Consider the following 20,004-nt stretch of genomic DNA (forward strand, 5'->3'; position numbering starts at 1 on the left):
CCCAAGTGATCCTACTTCAGCCTCCCAAAGTGCTGGGATTACAGGCATGAGCCACTGTGCCAGGCCCCACTTGAAAGTTCTGATGTGGAATTAGAGATTTCAAAACCAAAATTTGATGAGGTAATTTGTACTAAGAAGTCAACTCAAAACAATTTTTTTTAATGTTGGGAAGAAGGATCAACTTCAATTTTGAACTGCCATTTCTCACCAGGGGTTTTCTTATTACCAAGATAATGATGTTAATTACCATTAAGTAGACATACTTTGAGGGAAGTCATAGTATTACAATCTTATTTGTATTCATAGAATTTGTTTCTGATCTATAGAAACTATGGACCTTTTCCTACACTTCTTAGGCTTATGCAGACCACTGTTCTTATTGGGGAAAGAATGAGGCAGTTGTACAAGGCATCTGTTAACAATAGCAATTATTAAAGTTTGGTAGAAATAAATTCTCACATTTTGTACATTTCACATAATTAATTAACAATATAATGATATGAGTAAATAACTGTCACCTTTGAGTCACTTCTGCTATGTCTTTGTCTTACCTAAATTGAGTTTCTCTAGTGATATATCCTCTTTTAGTGGTCTTAACCATTCCCATCATTTTAAATACGCTCTGTAAATTAGTCAGCTTTCACTAGGATATGCTGAAGTAATACAACCCAAATATCTTGTGGCATACATCAGAGAAGTTTGTTTTTTGCTTGCATGACTTGTCCTGCAGTTCTGCAGTTGTTGGCTGGTACTGGGCTGTAGCAGCTTTATTTTGTGTGGCTCTATTCCTTGTTTCTCAATCTAAGTTGAAGAGTGACCCTTTTCTGGAACATCTTCCTGTGTCAGAGGAAAAAGAACAATGTCCAGTCTATGAAGTGTTTGTTAAACCTTTTGTCTAGACATGTGTGTGTCATGTCTGGTCACTTTGCATTGATGAAAACAAGTCACACGGTCAGACCCACACCTGAAAGTATATTTTTCCTACATGGAAGCCTTAAAATTCGCATGGCAGTGAGTAAGGATTTTCACCACTTCCCTGAAGATGGTTTTAGTCCGTATTTTGACTGTTCCTAGTGGTAAAAATAGTATATGTGTATAGATTTATCCTCCCTAGACATAACATTTTTCTTCTTTTTTTTTTTTAATCAAATAGGATTTTCTACAAGGAATATGTCTTACCCCTGACTGTGAAGGTGTCATTTCTAAGATTATCATCTTCACCAGTGGTGGTCAAGTTAAATGTGAAGTAAGTAACAAAGGGGAAACCTTGTTAGATAGATAACCAAAATGTTTACACCTTTTGAAACATGATTTGAATTTGTAGATATCACGTAATTTGGATCTTTTCCAGGAAAGAAACAATTACTTCATTTAAGAAAATACAGGCAATACTTGGATGTGAGAATGCTTCATTGTAATGAAAGCATTCTTATATTCTTTTATTTCTTGATAGGAAAATGAGTCTTTTTCTATCTTAGTTTTACTGTTTTTACTGTTTTTGATAACTTCATTTTCTTAATCCCGGTAAACTTTTGGGCAGTAGTGGGTGTGCAGGTTTTTAGGGAGGGGGAAGAGCGTCTTGAGGGATTACCTTTAACTTCATGACATGGGAGTGGCAGGAGTGGGTACTTGTAATAATATTTACACTTTATTAGATCGTCTGCTTACTCTTAATTTTTTAAAAACTTTTTCCTCAAGTGTGTCTACTCTCTTGTTCCTCTTCAGTAAATTATTTTGCTAAAGCTTTCTGGGCTTTTGTCTGGGTCAGAACATCCTCACTGTTCTCTATCAAACTGAACATTATGTGTGCTTCTGAAATACTTGTTACTTGTGGTTTTGTGTTTTATGTCATGGGAGTATGAGACAAATTTTGGATGTCTTTGTTTTATTTAAAGTTTGAACACAAGGTCATTAAAGAAAAGGTTCCTCCAAGACCTATTCTGAAACAGAAATGTTCTAGGTAAGATTTTTAACAATCAATCAGTGGTTTGATGATGTCTCTTAGAATATAATTTTATTAAATGCAGATTTCTAAATTATGCCTTTTTAAAAATTGGCTGTGTATACATATATCCAAATAAGTGTTTTTTAAAATGATTTTTATGGAAAATTAAAACTTAAAGAGAACTAGCCTAGAATAATTAAATACTAAAAACTTGATTCAGAATTATTTATCTAGTGGTTGAATTTACAAGTAAAATTATAACATTTGATGCTGTGAAATTACATGTTTGATTAATAGATTTGGCATTTATATAAAAACTATACAGTTTGCTCTCAGTTGTTGAAACTTTAATTCCAAAAAGCATATTTTTCTTTTTATCTCTCTTCAATAAGCATTTTGAACCTATGACTATTTTTTACCCTGAAATACTCAATGTACTGCCTAAATTATTACTTCTCTATAGCTTTTTGTTTAGATCAAATAATTCAGATTCTTTTTTCTTTTCTTTTTGGTCCTGCTTCTTGTTTTTCTTTCTAAGAAGTGATTTTTTTTTTATTATTTGTGACCAAGAAAAAGCAAAAGAAAAGATGAACAGAATTATTTGTTGGAGAGAATTCATTGTAACCAGATCAACCAAGTTATAGTGTTGTGGGTTATTATTGAGATGTGAAAACTATATTTTACTATGGGACCTTTCTTAGAAATGAGAGTTTACATGAATTATTTTGCAGAGTAATTTGTACTATTTCTGTTTACCCTACGAAGTAACTTACATACATGGAAGTGACATCTATACAATCTGTAGACTGCATCCCTAGACATCACCTAATCATTGAGGTTTTGTCTTCATGAAACAAGTACCCTTATTTTGACAATACTGACAGTTTCTTATATTGAATGGAAGATGTAGGCCGGGCTCTGATTAAAAAGGAAAACTTCTAATGTATTGCTTGGAAGATGGTTTCTACGATAGTCAAAGGAAAACAGTTCACTGAGTTGTCACTAATCGTAAATGTTTATCAGCCTAGAGAAACTAAGACTGAAAGAAGACAAAAAATTGAAGAGAAAGATCCAAAAAAAAGAAGCAAAAAAATTAGCACAAGAAAGAATGGAGGAGGACTTAAGAGAAAGTAATCCACCCAAAAACGAAGAGCAGAAAGGTATGCAGAAGCTAAAGCCATGATAAGAATAATACACTCTCATTTAAAAGTATAAATATAAGCATCTTTTGGGCCTTATATTCATCATTATTGAATTGAAATAAAGATTTCAGTTAGTAATTTAATACTATCACTGTCTTCTGCTACTCGAAGACAGAATTGGGTTGGTGTAAAGAGCGCTGAAAAACCTTTCAGAGATTGTATTCCCACTGAAAAACCTTTCAGAGATTGTATTTTAACTTTCTATGCTTAATGACTAAACATATTTATTGTATATAAAGTTAAGGTAGTTGATGAGGCTGAGTTAGGATTGTTGAAGGAAGTGGCCATATTTTAGAGGAACTAAGTTTTTTTGTTTGTTTGTTTGTTTCTTGAGATGGAGTCTTGCTGTGTTGCCCAGGCTGGAGTGCAGTGGCGTGATCTCAGCTCACTGCAAGCTCTGCCTCCTGGGTTCACGCCATTCTCCTGCCTCAGCCTCCCGACTAGCTGGGACTACAGGTGCCTGCCACCACGCCTGGCTAATTTTTTGTATTTTTAGTAGAGACAGAGTTTCACCGTGTTAGCCAGGATGGTCTCGATCTCCCGACCTCGCAATCCACCCGCCTCGGCCTCCCAAAGTGCTAGGATTACAGGCGTGAGCCACTGCGCCCGGCCTAGAGGAACTAAGTTTTAAATGCTGCTACATGAATGGTTCAGAATGAAGAGTATAAAATGCTTACTTTTGATATGTTTATTTTAGCGTGCACTTTCATGTCTTTTCAAAAGTATTGTTAAATGTTTGTATTTCTAATTAAAGTTTCTTGAGTTGTTTAGTAAAACAATATAATCAATCTGAATCATATATTATGTAATTTTACATTATTTCTGTTTATATAATTGTGAATTAGTCCTATTTATCACTTTAACCATTGTTATTTATCCTTAGAAACTGTGGACAATGTTCAGCATTGTCAGTTCCTTGATGACAGAATTCTACAGTGTATAAAGCAGTATGCTGACAAGATTAAATCCGGCATACAGAATACAGCCACGCTTCTCAAAGAATTGCTTTCTTGGAAAGTTTTGAGCACAGAAGACTATACAACCTGTTTTTCTAGCAGAAATTTTCTAAATGAAGCAGTGGACTATGTTATTCATCACTTGATTCAAGAAAAGAACAGAGTAAAGACAAGAATATTTCTGCATGTTTTGAGTGAGCTTAAAGAAGTAGAGCCCAAATTAGCTGCCTGGATCCAAAAACTTAATAGCTTTGGTATGTCCGTTTATATTCCAGAGCAATATACTTTAATAGGAAGGGGAAGTGTAGGTCTCTGAGTCATTTTCATTTTCCTGTCATACAATTTATAACTTTAAATACAGGACTTTAAATTTGTATGGTTAAGAATACTTTTCCAGTCCCAGCTACTTGGGAGGCTGAGGCAGGATGATTGCTTAATCTCAGGAATTTGAGACCAACCTGGCAAAGTCGCAAGACCTGTCTCTAAAAGAATTTTTTTAAAAAAGAACTAAATATATGAAGGCCTTTAAAAAACAGAGAAACTATTACACACACACACACACACACACACACACACACACACCACAATTTTTAGGTTATTTTATAGGTAGGTTACAGTATACTTCTTCAAAAGGTACAATCTAAGGAAAGACCAGTCAGTAAAGAAATCTAGACCTATATTAGACTAAACTATTTGTAAATGTGTAGATGTGTGAATACTAGGGACAACTATGGTAAATAACACATCCTGGAGTCTGCCCCCTGCTCAGGAGCTGTGTTGAGAAGACAAATCTATAATTCAGATTCGTTGAAGAAAAATTTAGAGGGAAGAGTGGTCAGGGTCACCTAAGGCAAATCTGTATCTAGAGATTAAGAGAAACAAATCCTAGGGTTGGACTGAGCTGTGGTAAATCACAGGATTATATAACTTTGTACTGTGTTCTGACTTTAGTAACTTGGCTGGGAGAAGGGAAGAATGAGCAAGCCCCCTGCCCTCCCCCAAAGCAGGCGCTTTGCCTAAAGCCATGCAGGACTGCAGAAGGCAGCTGCAAATGCAGTTGTTGTGTAACACGAGGTAGGGATGCTTTGGGCACCTTCCAGGGCATTATTTATCTTAGTGACTGGATAGCAACTGGCCTAGCACAATAGTTTATTCAGTTGGCAGCTATTAGATAAGAGGCTAAAGGAAGCCACAGGAAAAAGGCAGGGCCTTTAGCAGCAGACCACAGAGTGGGGCCTGCTAAGCCTTTGCCAGCCGTCCCCACCTGTCTGAATGTTTAGAAACGTGGGGCTGTTAGAATTCTAGGGTTTCAGAGAAGATATTGGTCAGTTTCTGCCAGAAGAGACAATGTAAGATGGCAGCAAGCCTGGCATAGTTTGACACCTGAACATGCCTGCTTTGAGCATAGATCCTCATGGGTTTGTGATCCCGGAAAGTTATTTTTAAGTGACAAGATTGTCACTAGTGAGTATCAAGTAAGCAAATTATAAAGTTATTGCTTGCTTTAACATGCTTTAGGAGATACTCAGGACTGGAGAAGTAGGTTTGCCTGGGTTATGCTACACGGTCAAGACTGCCAGCCACTGTTCATTCAGGTAAATGCAGCACTTGAGCCCTCCAGCTCACTGGCAGGAAAGGGCGAACATATCTTTTGATATAAACCATGTTTTTTTGTTTTTTTTTTTGTTGTTGAGACAGAGTCTCGCTCTGTTGCCCAGGCTGGAGTGCAGTGGCGCGATCTCGGCTCACTGCAAGCTCCGCCTCCCAGGTTCACACCATTCTCCTGCTCAGCCTCCCGAGCAGCTGGTACTACAGGTGCCTGCCACCACGCCCAGCTAATTTTTTGTGTTTTTAGTAGAGATGGGGTTTCACCGTGTTAGTCAGGATGGTCTTGATCTCCTAACCTCGTGATCCGCCTGCCTTGGCCTCCCAAAGTGCTGGGATTACAGGCGTGAGCCACCACACCCAGCCGATATAAACCATGTTTATTCTGAAAATTAAAGGTATCATTTTAATAAGGATATATGTATACTATTTAAAGTAGCAATTTTTATTTAGAGTTGTGAAATGAGTTCAAGCATGTTAATTAGTAAGGCTGTTACTACAGTCCTGAAGTAAAATGCACACTTACTTAAATAATAAGTAAAGCAGTTTTCATTTCCAGGAATTTTACTTCTCATAAAACGGCTATTGGGTGGACTTACATCATGCACATATTTAACATAAGAGAGGTCAGTTTTTATGTTCAGCAAAAGATGAAGGGAGGAAAAGAGAGAGGAAAGGAGGGAGGGAGAGAGAGAAATAATAGAGCACTAGTGAGATAAATTTAACATTTCAATAGTGAACACTGCCTGCCTGCATTCCCCTCACTGAGCACAAGCTCTGACATGGATAGGGAACAGGAATGTGCTATTTCTTCATTGGGCTCTCATAAATCTTTTACTGTGTGAGTATTCTACATGGTCCCTTATTCTGGTGTTTAAAGATCCTAATTTTCCTGCAACGTGATCTCTGCAAGCTAACTCTTTAACGCAAAAGCAAGCAGTCTAGGGTAATTTTGACTCTGAGCAATCTCTGCTTCATTTGTTGACTTCATTTGTTGACTAAGGCCCTCGGAAGAAGTGACCTTTTTGTATTAGAGGCATGATGGAGAAATTGGACAGAGCTCCTTTTTGCTGGCTGTTCATCAGGAGTGGGGCTTCATCGTCATTTCAGTAGGAGTGTGTATGAGATTGCAGTCACCCTGTTTTCTAATTTGGAGAGTGGAGAATAAAAGTAGGCATACTGACCACCTTGATTTTTGTAGAGGAGGGTGAGGACCCACATTTTGGGGAATAAGGAACGTTATTTTAGGTGTTGGGGAATGGGTTTACCCACTTCCTCTTTTAGACATTTGGGAAGATTTTGCATCTTATTGATGTTTTATTACTATGGAATCCATATAAAGAAACAGAAAATATTGCTAGTTTATACTAATTGGAATGAAAGTCATTATGAATTAGTGAAAACATTGTTTGGGTTTTTTTTTTTTTTTTTAGAGATAGGGTCTTGCCCCATCACCCAGGCTGGAGTGCAGTGGTGCCATCATAGCTCACTGTAGCCTTGAAGTCCTGGGCTCAAGCAATCCCCCCACCTCAGCCTCCCAAGTAGCTGGGACTACAGGCATTTGCCACCATGCCTGGCTAATTTTTTTTTTTTTTTTTTTGTAAAGATAGGGGTCTTGCTATGTTGCCAGGGCTGGTATTGAACTCCTGGCCTTAAGTGATCTTCCAGCCTTGTCCTCCCAAAGTGCTGGGGTTACAGGCCTAAGCCACCATACCTGGCCATTGTTATATTTTTAAAGGAATTTAATGCCATACTTTCATCTCCTGGGTCTAATAAAGGTAACTATGATAGTAGAAGGCTTTGGCCCACATTATTCAAATCTAATAGACAAGAATTATTATAATTAGCCTAACAATGTTAAATGGTGTTTCTAAAATGCCTAATAGCTTGAACAAATCTGTTCTCAACTATTTAAATGTTTTTGCTGAGAATATAAGCAAACTATAGTCAACTGCTTTCAGAAATGTGAAACTGAATGTGATTTTACAGTAAATAATTTCCCTCCTCTTCTGATTGGGGTTTTGTTTTTATTACAGGCTTAGATGCCACAGGAACTTTCTTTTCTCGTTATGGAGCATCTCTTAAACAGCTTGATTTTAGTATCATGACTTTCCTCTGGAATGAGAAATATGGCCACAAACTAGACTCTATAGAAGGAAAGCAACTTGATTATTTCTCTGAGCCAGCATCATTGAAGGAAGCCCGTTGTTTAATATGGCTGCTAGAAGAACACAGAGACAAGTTCCCAGCATTGCATAGTGCTTTAGATGAATTCTTTGATATAATGGGTATGTGGACTGAGTTTAGATTTATATTACATTTAATCCTAAGGGGGAAAAAATCTGTGAAGGACCTAGCTTGTTTAATTATATAACAAAGAAAATAGTGAAAATTATTATGGTACAATCAGTTTATGTGGGGAAGTTAGTGATTAACAGTAGCAATTTTTTTATATCATGGAGCTTTTTTACTTTATCAGTTAAAGAGATACTCAAATGTGGGTATGTTATGCTAACAATACACAATGTTCTTCCCGTCTTAGATATTTTCACAGCATCATGGGAAAGATTGCGTGTTACATTGACAGAATCTATTAGCAAGAGGTTTGATTTATAGCATTTTAGAAAACATTGGCCTGCAGAAGTAGGTGATGTTTGCAGAATCTAGAATGGATAGCATTCTAGGATGTTTTAATGGGAAGAGCCTAGAACTGGGGGTCAGGAAAAGTAGGTTGTGGCACAGCTTCTTCCTTAGTTTAGTTCATTAAAAACCTTGTGGGCCCAGTGATGGGTGTTGAGAAGGAATTCAGAAATGCTTACACTTGTCTCTGCCCTTGAGGACCTTGTGTTCTAGAAAAGAGAATAAGAAGCATGCACTAATAACAGTAACATGGTAGTAAGCTCAATACGGGAGGGCCAGAGAAAGTGCCAAGGGCATCAAAGGAAGGACCCAACACTTTCTTTCTCCCTGGGAGAGAGGAAAGCTGTGGTGCAGGGGTAGAGTCTCAAATGGGCTGTGAACGTGAAAGTGGAATTAGAAAGCTGGGTGTCAGGGCTTATTTGGAATTGGGGGCCCTATTTGGGTAATGGCATGGAGTCCAGCTTGAACTAACTAGCTAGCTAGCAGCTAATTCCTTCTCTTCTCTTAGATCTTAATTTCCTCATATTAAAATGAGATGATTTGGAGGGAATGACTTGTGTGGTCCTGTTTTACTTAAAAATTATAATATTCCTAGATTCTAAATAATAATTTCTTACCTTTCATACTATATGAACATACTATGATAACCCCCAAGTCCCTCAGAATCAGAAGTCTCCTTTACGTGTTGTTAGGAGTTAGACTTTTGAATGTCACGCTGTTTGTTTTAAAGAGTACATTAAAAGGTCTGGCCTTGTACGATGGTGTCACAGATGATAAAGTTCCAATGCATGTAAGGAAGCGGAAAGCTTACTTTTGACAACAAAAGTTCTTAGAAAAGAGCACACTCAAATACAGATGGCTTTATCTTTTCAGGATACTGCTTCATGACTGAAGGTGACATGCTACTTGATAGCCTGAATTTATTGCCATCAGTTTGCTGCTGCTGGTAATAAAATGCTGTCCTGGGAGTGAGCTTACAGAACCTGATGCATGTTTGGATCACAAAACAAGACAACTAAAAAGGACACAATTCCCTTTCAGCGTACACTCGTCCTTTAACTTGTGTTCTCTACATATAATACACAGCACTTCCAGTTGCCACTGTTTCTCTGTTTCTAGTCATGAGGTCAGAAGCCACTAACCAAATTATTGGCAATCCCAATGGATTCTCAAGTGCAGTAGCTCTGCCTTCCACCTTCACCCCAAACATTTTCAGTTTTATCTCTTCATTTAAAAGAATGGTTATATTTCTTAAAACTTTTCAAAATCCACTGATCTTGTAGATCAGAGTGTTTGACAATGTCATGAGTGCTGTGATAATTGAGAGCGCTGACTTTTTCCCTGACCTCTTCATGCATGATCTCCTAGGGTATTTCTGTGAGACAGCCAAAGAGCCCCTTAAAGCAGTATGACTTAACCCACCTATCACATCTTCAGAGATCTGTTTTTCCTCAATTTATCTCAGTCGGTAACATTGTATATCTAGTATTTAAACAGGAAACTCTGTAATTAGTCTCAATTCTTTCTTTTCAGTATTAAGAGTATAACTTGTTTGTCATCAATCCAAATGAGCTTTGTCCTTGATCTGTCCTTTGCTGTCCACCCCACTTCCTGAGGCCAGGACCTTAGTTGTCTTTCCATAGTTAGACTACTATAGTAGCCTCCAAACTGGACTCCATGCCTCTAGAATCTCCCAGTCTTCCATCTTCCTCTTATATTGCAGCTAGTGACTCTTCTAGAACATCTGTCTGATTCTGTTAACTATTCAATTTGGGAAACATTTGTTTAGTTTTACTTACAGATTAAGTTCACATCATCTGGGGTCTGGGTTCATCATCATCCTCTCTCTCTCTGAGCACACACCCCACTTCTGACTGTGCCCAAACCTGCCTTGTGCTTTCCTGCCTCCTGTCTTTGCTCACATAGTTCCCCCAGCCATGCCCCATCCCTTTGCTTGTTAATTTCAAGAGTAACTTAAATGTCCTCTCTTCCTCAGAGTCCTCCTTGCCCCTCCTGTGGGCCTCTCCCGTGCAGACTTCAGACTTGAGTCTTTCTTGAGCTTTGTTGCCTTGTATTTCACGTGGTCCTTAGCATGCTGGGTTACAGGAGTTTGTCTGTTTGTCTTTCTGGCAGTAGAACAGGAGTTCATCAATGGTAGGGACTGTCTTGTGCATCTCTATTCCCAGCACTAGCATAGATGGTACCTAGAAGGCACTCAACATTATGCTGAATCAGATTGAAGTTTTATGGTTCTTTGTAGTTGGTTTCCCGTTTAGTCAGCCATTTTGCTCTTGGTTTCTAAACCACACTTGTGTCATACCAAATAAGGAATAGAACATGGCCTATGCCAGTAGTATGAGGAGTTGTTTTAAGGCTTTAGTGTATTATATGGAAATGTAAATACTTAGTTTCCTCACAAAACCATCTGTATATTCCTACAGACAGCCGCTGTACTGTGCTAAGGAAACAAGATAGTGGTGAAGCACTGGTAAGTTACTTGATCACTTGAAATCTTACGTTCTAATCTATGTTAAACCAAGGACGAGAGGGGGACCCAGGCCAGTGTTTATTGACATCTCAGCCAGCATTCAAGAACCACATTAAAAGGACGTCCGGGTAGTACGTACTATTTCATTAGAAAGTCACTGCCAGTTTTCCTCTCGGAATTGGAGCAATAATCAGCAAACTATGAGGCTTAAATTAGACAATTTCTATAAAGTTTCAGAGCTGATAAACATTAATATTCTAATTAAGAAAGGAAGAGTTCTTCATCTCCTGGCATAAAAATGAAAAGTTGTCTTTAATAACTAAACTTTTAATGTTTTGCTCTAGAAGGAAAACAAAGGGACTTTGTTTTGAGTGGCTCTAAATTGAGTTTAAGTTAAAACAGTTCCAGAGTTGTCTTCCTTAGTAGTTTGCAGTTGCTTTTTGTTCAGTCTTCAGAAATTCTTCAGTTTAGGGAAGTGAGTAAATAGAGAAAAGTACAGCATTATGGCAGTTTTCAAAGAGAAAGATGCCTGTTTACTGATTTTCAGGAGCAAATCATCTATCTTTATGAAATTTTGTCTTAATCTGCTCCATCAAATATTGCCCGGCTAAACAGGGAAACACAGCTAAAATACTCCATAAGGAGCTGAAGGCTTCTTTATTCATAATTTGTGCCCCAGTGTCTGGTCAGGTACAGAATGTCTAGTTTGGCTTAGTAAAAGAAATATATTAATAATACTATTATGGCATATAACTGGAATTACTTAAAAGTCTGATTAATTACTTGAAATAACATTCCAGCCCTGTGGAAAATAAGATAAAAATGTTGGAACAATTTAATTTTAGTTATAACATTAGGTATTATTAAATTTTGTTTGTTTTCTATTATAAATCATAGCACTTGGGCTGATACACTGTAGTATTATTTTTGTTAAACATTTTATGTACATTTAACTTATGGCTAGTCTGTGAAAACCAATCTGGTTTCTTTATGTTGAGCTTCATAATGCTGTTATTTGAATGTTCACTGATTTTTCCCCCCATTTTTTAGTTTAGTTCAACCAAGGTGAAAAACAAAGGCAAGAAAAAGAAGCCAAAGGATTCAAAGGTATGGAGTATTTTCTGTATTAATTCTTGTCTAAACTCTCCAAAATAGTTAGTTGGACATATACATTAGAATTGAGCAATTCTTGGGATATTTTGAAACATTTGTAGAGAAAGACTTTCTAGGACTTAAAAATGTTTTGGCAGTCTTCTACATTTTGAAGAAATTCCAGGTTCATATTATATAATAGCAAGTCTTGACACTCGTATTCTTTATTGTCTTTTTTATTTTTTTAGATATTTCTGAGTAAAAAAAAAAATTGTCGTAATGTCCCAAAAAATAAATAAGTCTCAAAAAATAGATAACATATTTAAACTAAAAATGATGAATACTAATCATTATGACAGTCCCAGGATTGTTAGAATCCCTTCCTTCCTCTCACCAAAGGCTCTCCTCCAAGCCCATGAGATAAGTAGGGCATTTTTATTTTTATTTTTGAGACAGGGTCTCCTTCTCTCGCCCAGGCTGGAGAGCAGTGGTACAATGATGGCTCACTGCAGCCTCAAACTCCCAGGCTCAGCCTCCCAAGTAGCCAGAATGACAGGCGCATGCCACCATTCCCAGCTAATTTTTTGTATTTTTTGGAGAGATGGGGTTTTGCTATATTGCCCAGGCTGTTCTAGAACTCCTGGGTTCAAGCGATCTGCCCACCTTGGCCTTACAGGCATGAGCCACTGTGCCAGAGTAGGGCACAATTTTTAAGTCTTTGGTGGGTTCTTCATGGCTCTTGTGTGTATGTGGGGAGCAGAAAGGGGGATGGAGTGAGAAAGAGTGGCAAATCTTCAAAGGATGAGAACAGCTAAGGAGTTCCAATACAACTTTTATTTTTATCTTTGACTATATGTATTTAGTTTAGATAAAATGGGAGTTTAAACTGAGTAACGTTTAAATTTTTTTGGAGCATTGGAAACTATACTAAATGTTAATTTGAGCTTATTTTTGGCTGTTGAAACTTTTATTACTATGTGTTCCTGTTTATAAGAAAATTTGGGTAGATCTTATATATTAGCAATTTGTATGTGTGTTTATATACGCATTCATCAATTTTAATGTTTTTTTTTCTTTAATGGAATTTTAAGGTAGAAAATCATTGTTATTTTTCTGTCTTAAACCAGCCTATGTTAGTTGGGTCTGGAACAACTTCAGTAACTCCAAATAATGAGATCATCACTTCAAGCGAAGACCATAGTAGGTAAGTATAATTTTTAAATTTTTGCTTCATTTTAACTCAAATGTCTTTACTTAATAAGTTGTGTTAATTTAATATATATAAACTTGTGTTTTATTTGCCTAACTCCTTTCTAAAGCTGTGCATCTGACAACCTGATGTAATTCCATCTTGATTAAATTTATATAGCATGGCTAGAAGGCATTAAGAATTCATTCAAACTGCGTTAAAGTCACAACACTGGTGACATTCATTAAGTACATATTGAGAACCTACCATGTGCAAGGCTCTGTGGGAAAATCATAGAAAAATGTCTAGAAATTATTCTTTAAAATAGTCAATAAAGAGAATGTCCTGTTAACACTTACTAGCATTTTTGCTGTAAGAGAGGAAGCTGTTTTGGGAGCTGTATATGGTGTTATGTTTTCACCTTATATATTAGTGATTTTCAATGCCATCTGGTTGTCGAAACTGAGTTTTCAATAAACAAATATTTAAGAAATAAAACTAGTGAGTAGCAGTAACCTTTTTATATCATATTCCTTTATGAACCAAAAATGTACAACATGGTTTTTTTTTTTCACACTTCTTAAAGGAGCTATCAGAACAGTTAAAAATTTACGTGGTCATTTTCATGGATTCCTTAAGTAGCGTAATTGTTTTAAGTTAAAATAATAGCCTGTCTTAGTCAGTTTGGGCTGCTATAACAATATACCATAAACTGGGAGGCTTACACACAGAAATTTATTTCTCACAGTTCTGGAGGCTGGGAAGTCCAAGATCAAGGTACTGGCAGATATTGTGTGTGTTGAGGGCCTGCTTTCTGGTTCATAGATGGTGCCTTCTCGCTGTGTTTTCTCATGGTGGAAGGGACAAGGCAACTCTCTGGGGCCTCTTTTATAAGGGCACTAAGTCCATTCATGGAGGCAGAGCCTAATTACCTCCCAAAGAATCCACATCCTAACACCATCACATTGGTGATTACGTTTCAACATATGAGTTTTGCAGGAACACAAACATTCAGACCATAGCATAGCCTTTACTGAGATTAATTTTTATGTATCAGACATTGTTTTAGGGGGTTTACATACATAAACTCTTTCTATCCACTTATGCCGCCTAGGAGGTAAGTGCCATTATATTCTGTCCAATGTACAGTTAAGGAAACTCTGAGGCACAGTGCAGAGTGACTTGCCCAAGAACACAAAGCTTATAAATAGCAGAGCTGGGATTTAAGTCATGCAGCCTGGTTTTAGAGTCCACACTCAAACTACTACATCTTTTTAGAGTGCTAACATCTTACATTTAAAAAAAACTTTTGTTTAATTGGAGTTTCGCTCTTGTTGCCCAGGCTGGAGTGCAATGGCGTAATCTCAGCTCACCGCAACCTCCACTTCCCGGATTCAAGCAATTCTCCTGCCTTAGCCTCCTGAGTAGCTGGGATTACAGCCATGCACCGTGACACCTGGCTAATTTTGTATTTTTTTTAGGGACGGGGTTTCTCCACGTTGGTCAGGCTGATCTCGAACTCCTGACCTCAAGTGATCTGCCTGCCTTGGCCTCCCAAAGTGCTGGGATTACAGGCGTGAGCCACCACACCTGGCTTAAAAAAACCTTTTATTAATACCATTTACCAGTCTTAGTCTCACTTGAACTTAATTCATAACAGTTATAATACAATCTTCATTTTTCTTTCAATCATTTAGCAAGTTATAATTAATGCAACTTTTTTTTTAAAATATGTAGTTTTAAGAATTTTGCTCTTTGGAGCAAGACTAAATAATTGAAAGTGCTTACTTAGATTGTTGGATGTGATATCTCTTGCCTATAACTGTGGAAGGGTAACTTTTCTACACTAAATTCCCTGGTGCTATTTTTTTGCAACATGGAGCTGAGTTATATATTGCCATTATTGTGTTTATTTCAATTAGACATTCTTCTGGTTAAATAATAAACCAAAGGTCTATCATCCACAAAATTGGGTGTTTTTTGTTGTTTTTTACCAGCAATCGAAATTCAGATTCTGCAGGCCCATTTGCAGTGCCTGACCATCTTCGGCAAGACGTAGAAGAATTCGAAGCTCTCTATGACCAACACAGTAACGAATACGTTGTCCGCAATAAGAAGCTATGGGACATGAACCCAAAACAAAAATGTTCAACTCTATATGAGTAAGTTGGTTGAAATTTTTACAACCATTATTTTATACTGAGGCTGCCAATTAAAGATCAGAAGTTGTTTAATTTGTGCCTGTTTTTAGAGATTTTGCCACATTTTACACAAAGTTAATTTAGGATTTTTTTTCTTTTTTTTTTTTTTTGAGACAGAGTCTTGCCGTGTCACACAGGCTGGAGTGCAGTGGTGCAATCTCTGCTCACTACAACCTCTGCCTCCCAGATTCAGGTGATTCTCATGCCTCAGCCTCCCGAGTAGCTGGGATTACAGGCTTGTACCACCATGCTTGGCTAATTTTTGTATTTTTAGCAGAGAACGGGTTTCACCATGTTGGTCAGGCAGGTCTCCAACTCCTGGCCTCAAGTGATCTGCCCGCCTCAGCCTTCCAAAGTGGTGAGATTACAGGCATGAACCACCTCACCCCGCCCTGAGGATTTTTAATTATTAAATTTAGAGTCCTAATGATTATTGATTTTGTCAGTTTGAGCTACTAAGTCGATATTGAGTGGGGTGGATAAAACAAGTAAAAAATTCAGGAAAATCTCAGAAATAGCTTACCATTTTGAGCTTTGTGTTATTAAATAGTGCATGAGGCCTTCCTTTTAAGAAAATAAATCGAGGGCTGAGGTCTGTAATAGAGTATTAATTTAAAAGCCAGCTCTTCTCCTGGAAGTCCTCTCAGTAGCATGTCCACCATATGGCCCTTTCTTCCGTTTTCCTTTATTGCATCATTCCTATTTAGTTCTGTGCTCTTAGATCCTTCTTCATGGTTTTTCTTTTTTCTTTTTTTTTTTTTTTGAGATGGAGTCTCACTCTTTCACCCAGGCTGGAGTGCAGTGGCGCGATCTCGGCTCGCTGCAGGCTCCGCCCCCCAGGGTTCACGCCATTCTCCTGCCTCAGCCTCCCGCGTAGCTGGGACTACAGGCGCCTGCCACCTCGCCCGGCTAATTTTTTGTATTTTTAGTAGAGACGGGGTTTCACCGTGTTAGCCAGGATGGTCTCGATCTCCTGACCTCATGATCCACCCACCTCGGCCTCCCAAAGTGCTGGGATTACAGACGTGAGCCACCGTGCCCGGCCCATGGTTTTTCTTTAGAGTTGAAATGCTGAGCAAATCATATTTCCAGAGAACTCCTGGGCGACAGTGTGGAAACAACTGTAAAATTATACTATTATTTCTTAAAATATGCTAGAATTTGCTTCAGGCATCCAAAAGTAAAGCTAAAGTATGTAGTTTTCAGTATTTACTGTACACAAATTCAAATAGGATTTGTTTTTGAGATTTGATTTTCTCTTTTTATTTAAAATTCTTATTGGCATTATTGTTATCTTTTCTGAATAAATTTTTTGTTGTTGTTTTTAGAATAAATTATATAATTACATAGTTGGAAGTTATAAAATAACTTTTTGATTTCCTTTTGCTTTCCCGTGCTCCCAGAAAAGTTTTAAATTATCATTTTCTAGGAGGTAGACAAAATTTTCTTTATAGTATCATTGATTGCAGTTAACCTTATGTTTGTTATATTTGTTGTTGGGAAAGGTTGAGATCAGTGAAAAGTGAAACAGTGTTTTCCTTTGGGAAAATAAAAGTTTTTTTCAAATAGACATATTCAAGTACTTCCTTGTAGTAACTCATGTAAATGTAAATTTTTTCCAAGTTACTTCTCTCAGTTTTTGGAGGAACATGGTCCCTTGGACATGAGTAACAAGATGTTCTCTGCAGAATATGAGTTTTTCCCAGAAGAAACTCGACAGATACTAGAAAAAGCAGGAGGTTTAAAACCTTTTCTCTTGGGATGCCCTCGTTTTGTTGTGATTGACAACTGTATTGCATTGAAGAAAGTTGCATCACGGCTCAAGAAAAAAAGGAAGAAGAAAAACATTAAAACAAAAGTAGAAGAAATTTCAAAAGCAGGAGAATATGTACGAGTTAAACTACCACTGAATCCAGCTGCTAGGGAATTTAAACCAGATGTAAAGTCTAAACCAGTGTCAGATTCATCTTCAGCACCAGCTTCTGAAGATGTGAAACCCAAACCTGTGTCTGCAAATTCTCCCAAGCCAGCTTGTGAAGATGTGAAGGCCAAACCAGTATCCGACAATTCTTCTAGACAAGTTTCTGACGATGGGCAACCCAAAGGGGTCTCTTCTAATTCTCCCAAACCAGGCTCTGAGGATGCAAATTACAAGCGAGTCTCCTGTAATTCCCCCAAACCGGTTCTTGAGGATGTGAAACCAACTTATTGGGCTCAATCCCATTTGCTCACAGGATACTGTACGTATCTTCCTTTCCAGAGATTTGATATCACCCAGACACCGCCAGCATACATAAACGTGTTACCAGGTTTGCCCCAGTACACCAGCATATATACACCCTTGGCCAGCCTTTCTCCTGAGTATCAGCTACCAAGATCAGTACCAGTGGTGCCGTCTTTTGTAGCCAATGACAGAGCAGATAAAAATGCTGCTGCCTATTTTGAGGGTCATCATTTGAATGCTGAGAATGCTGCTGGTCACCAGATTGCCTCCGAAACACAGATCCTTGAGGACTCTTTGGGAATATCTGTAAAGTCACACTGCAGCACAGGTGATGCTCATACAGTCCTGATTGAGTCTAACAGAAATGATGAGCACTGTGGAAATTCTAACAACAAATGTGAAGTAATTCCAGAAAGCACCAGTGCAGTAACAAACATTCCACATGTGCAGATGGTTGCCATACAGGTAAGAGTTAAATAGAAAAGTCTTCTTAATACTAAAGTTAAATTTTCCTATTCATTTTTCATTGCTGTTATATTTACAAGAATCCTTAAAGTTGATTGACTTTGTAATGATTACTGAAGCTTTTGCCTGAAAATATTTTTAAAATATGAACTATTTGTGAGGCATGACAGGTAATCTTCTCAGAAAGAAGCTTGGGTCCAGTAAATAATACCCATCTTTGCTACCGAAATTCTACACACATTGAGAAATAAGACAGCAGGTGGAGCCAAAACGTCATCCTAAGAATTAATAAAGGTGCTGGACGAGAAGGTGGCTGTTTGTAGGAAAGTTCAAGTGCTGGCTGGCAGTGTAGCCTGCATCACAGTGCCTTACCTGCCAGTTACAGGAGGGCCCACCTGGTGGCCTTCCAGCATGGGGTGCCTGCCCCATGGGACTTACCACATGGAGGAGGAAGGGAAAATGTGCTGGCAGCTCCTCAGAAAGAGAAGGAAAAAGGAAGACCCTGACCTACACAGGCCCAGCTTCTCCTGTCAAACCAGGGGAGGAATGAGAAAGTTTAAAAGAGACAGCCAGGTAGAAACAAGAGGGATGTGTATGAGTTCCTTCCTAACAAGCATGAGATGAAATCAAGATTCTCCTATGGTTGCCTTTATAGGGTATGAATTCATTAAATCCTCATTGAATTGCCCCACTCCTCATTATGTTTTCTAGGAAGCTTTGAAAAAAATAGGTTAAGAGCAATGGATCATAATCATTTTCAGTTATACTAATTCTAAATAACTTTCCTAATATACATGTTTACAGAAAGCATGGAACATGATCTAAATGGGAAAAAAAACTTGAAAAAATTGTGGGTGTGTTTTAAAGTTTATTACCTGATGGGCTTATTTTACTAGAGCAATTGAGATAAAGTGAATTTTAATTTTTTGTTTTGCCCACAGGTATCTTGGAACATAATACACCAAGAAGTCAATACTGAGCCATATAATCCTTTTGAGGAACAACAGGTGAGTCAAAATTACGTTAAACTGTTTAAAGGTTTAGTTTTCATTAATTTATCTAGATGGAATGATGAACTAGAACTATTTTGGAGTCAGCTTATTCCACACAAAGTTATCATGGTATAAGTTTGAGAACATAACAAAAAAATGATTTTGTTTTTATTGTTGAAATTTGAGAAGGGAAGGAAAAGGTAACTTTTTTCCCAGCATATTTATTTCAAATTATAACAGTGTTATTGTTTTATTTTATTATTTTTTAAATTTTATTTTATTTATTTTTATTTTAATTATTTTTGAGACAGCGTCTCACTGTCACCCAGGCTGGCCAGCTTTAATGTTTTAACTGGTATAATGAGCATGTAATAATTTATAAGTAAGCTTATTCATGTGAATAATACAGAAAGATATTGTAAAGACCTTCTTTACTATAATAACGATTCAATTAGAAAACCTACTAATATAATTTACTTCGTTAATATGCATCATAAGAGAAAAGTTGTCTTATCAACTCAAAGTTGCTGAAAAGCTATTAGATAAAATTCAGGTCACTGTCTTGACCAAAACTAGTAAGAAAATGGGAATTGATGAATATTTCTCAACATGTTAATATTTTAAGCCAAAAGCCATCATCTTGCTTAATGGTAAAACATCACCATTAATATTTATTATTATCCTGGGTATATTAACTGAGAAAGCAGATGTGAGAAAGAAAGAAGATAGAAAAGAGGAGATGTGAGTATCATTATTTACAGAGGCTAAGGCTGTGGACCAGGAAAATCCAAAATGATCAACTGAAAACCTATACTAACCATATAAACCTATACTTGTATATAAAAATATGTACAAACAGTTACCTGTTAGAAAGTATGTTGAAAGAAAATATTTTCAATACCAAAAAAGAGATAAAATACTTAAATGTATATAAAGAAAATTTTTAAAATGCTGTGGAGAGACACATAGAAGCCTTAAATGAAAAGATATTTCATGTACTTGGAT

The 20,004-nt window shown here is 37.2% G+C and overlaps 1 protein-coding gene across 2 annotated transcripts in view; it reads left to right on the plus strand.

The window, feature by feature from the left end:
• TTC3 (tetratricopeptide repeat domain 3) overlaps positions 1–20,004 on the plus strand; it is a 124,511-nt gene that overhangs the window by 70,076 nt on the left and 34,431 nt on the right. The window contains exons 24-34 of one of the 2 annotated variants that reach the window (XM_030806371.1): positions 1,154–1,246; positions 1,896–1,960; positions 2,969–3,105; positions 4,031–4,357; positions 7,745–7,996; positions 10,790–10,836; positions 11,887–11,943; positions 13,056–13,132; positions 15,115–15,279; positions 16,942–18,007; positions 18,949–19,014. In XM_030806371.1, the coding sequence (XP_030662231.1) occupies positions 1,154–1,246; positions 1,896–1,960; positions 2,969–3,105; positions 4,031–4,357; positions 7,745–7,996; positions 10,790–10,836; positions 11,887–11,943; positions 13,056–13,132; positions 15,115–15,279; positions 16,942–18,007; positions 18,949–19,014 (2,352 nt within the window). The remainder of the gene's footprint in view (positions 1–1,153; positions 1,247–1,895; positions 1,961–2,968; positions 3,106–4,030; positions 4,358–7,744; positions 7,997–10,789; positions 10,837–11,886; positions 11,944–13,055; positions 13,133–15,114; positions 15,280–16,941; positions 18,008–18,948; positions 19,015–20,004) is intronic. The other variant, XM_030806373.1, reaches the window with a different exon arrangement.

The sequence above is a fragment of the Nomascus leucogenys genome, chromosome 25 (genome assembly GCF_006542625.1).
Source record: "Nomascus leucogenys isolate Asia chromosome 25, Asia_NLE_v1, whole genome shotgun sequence".
Taxonomy (NCBI): Eukaryota; Metazoa; Chordata; class Mammalia; order Primates; family Hylobatidae; genus Nomascus; species Nomascus leucogenys.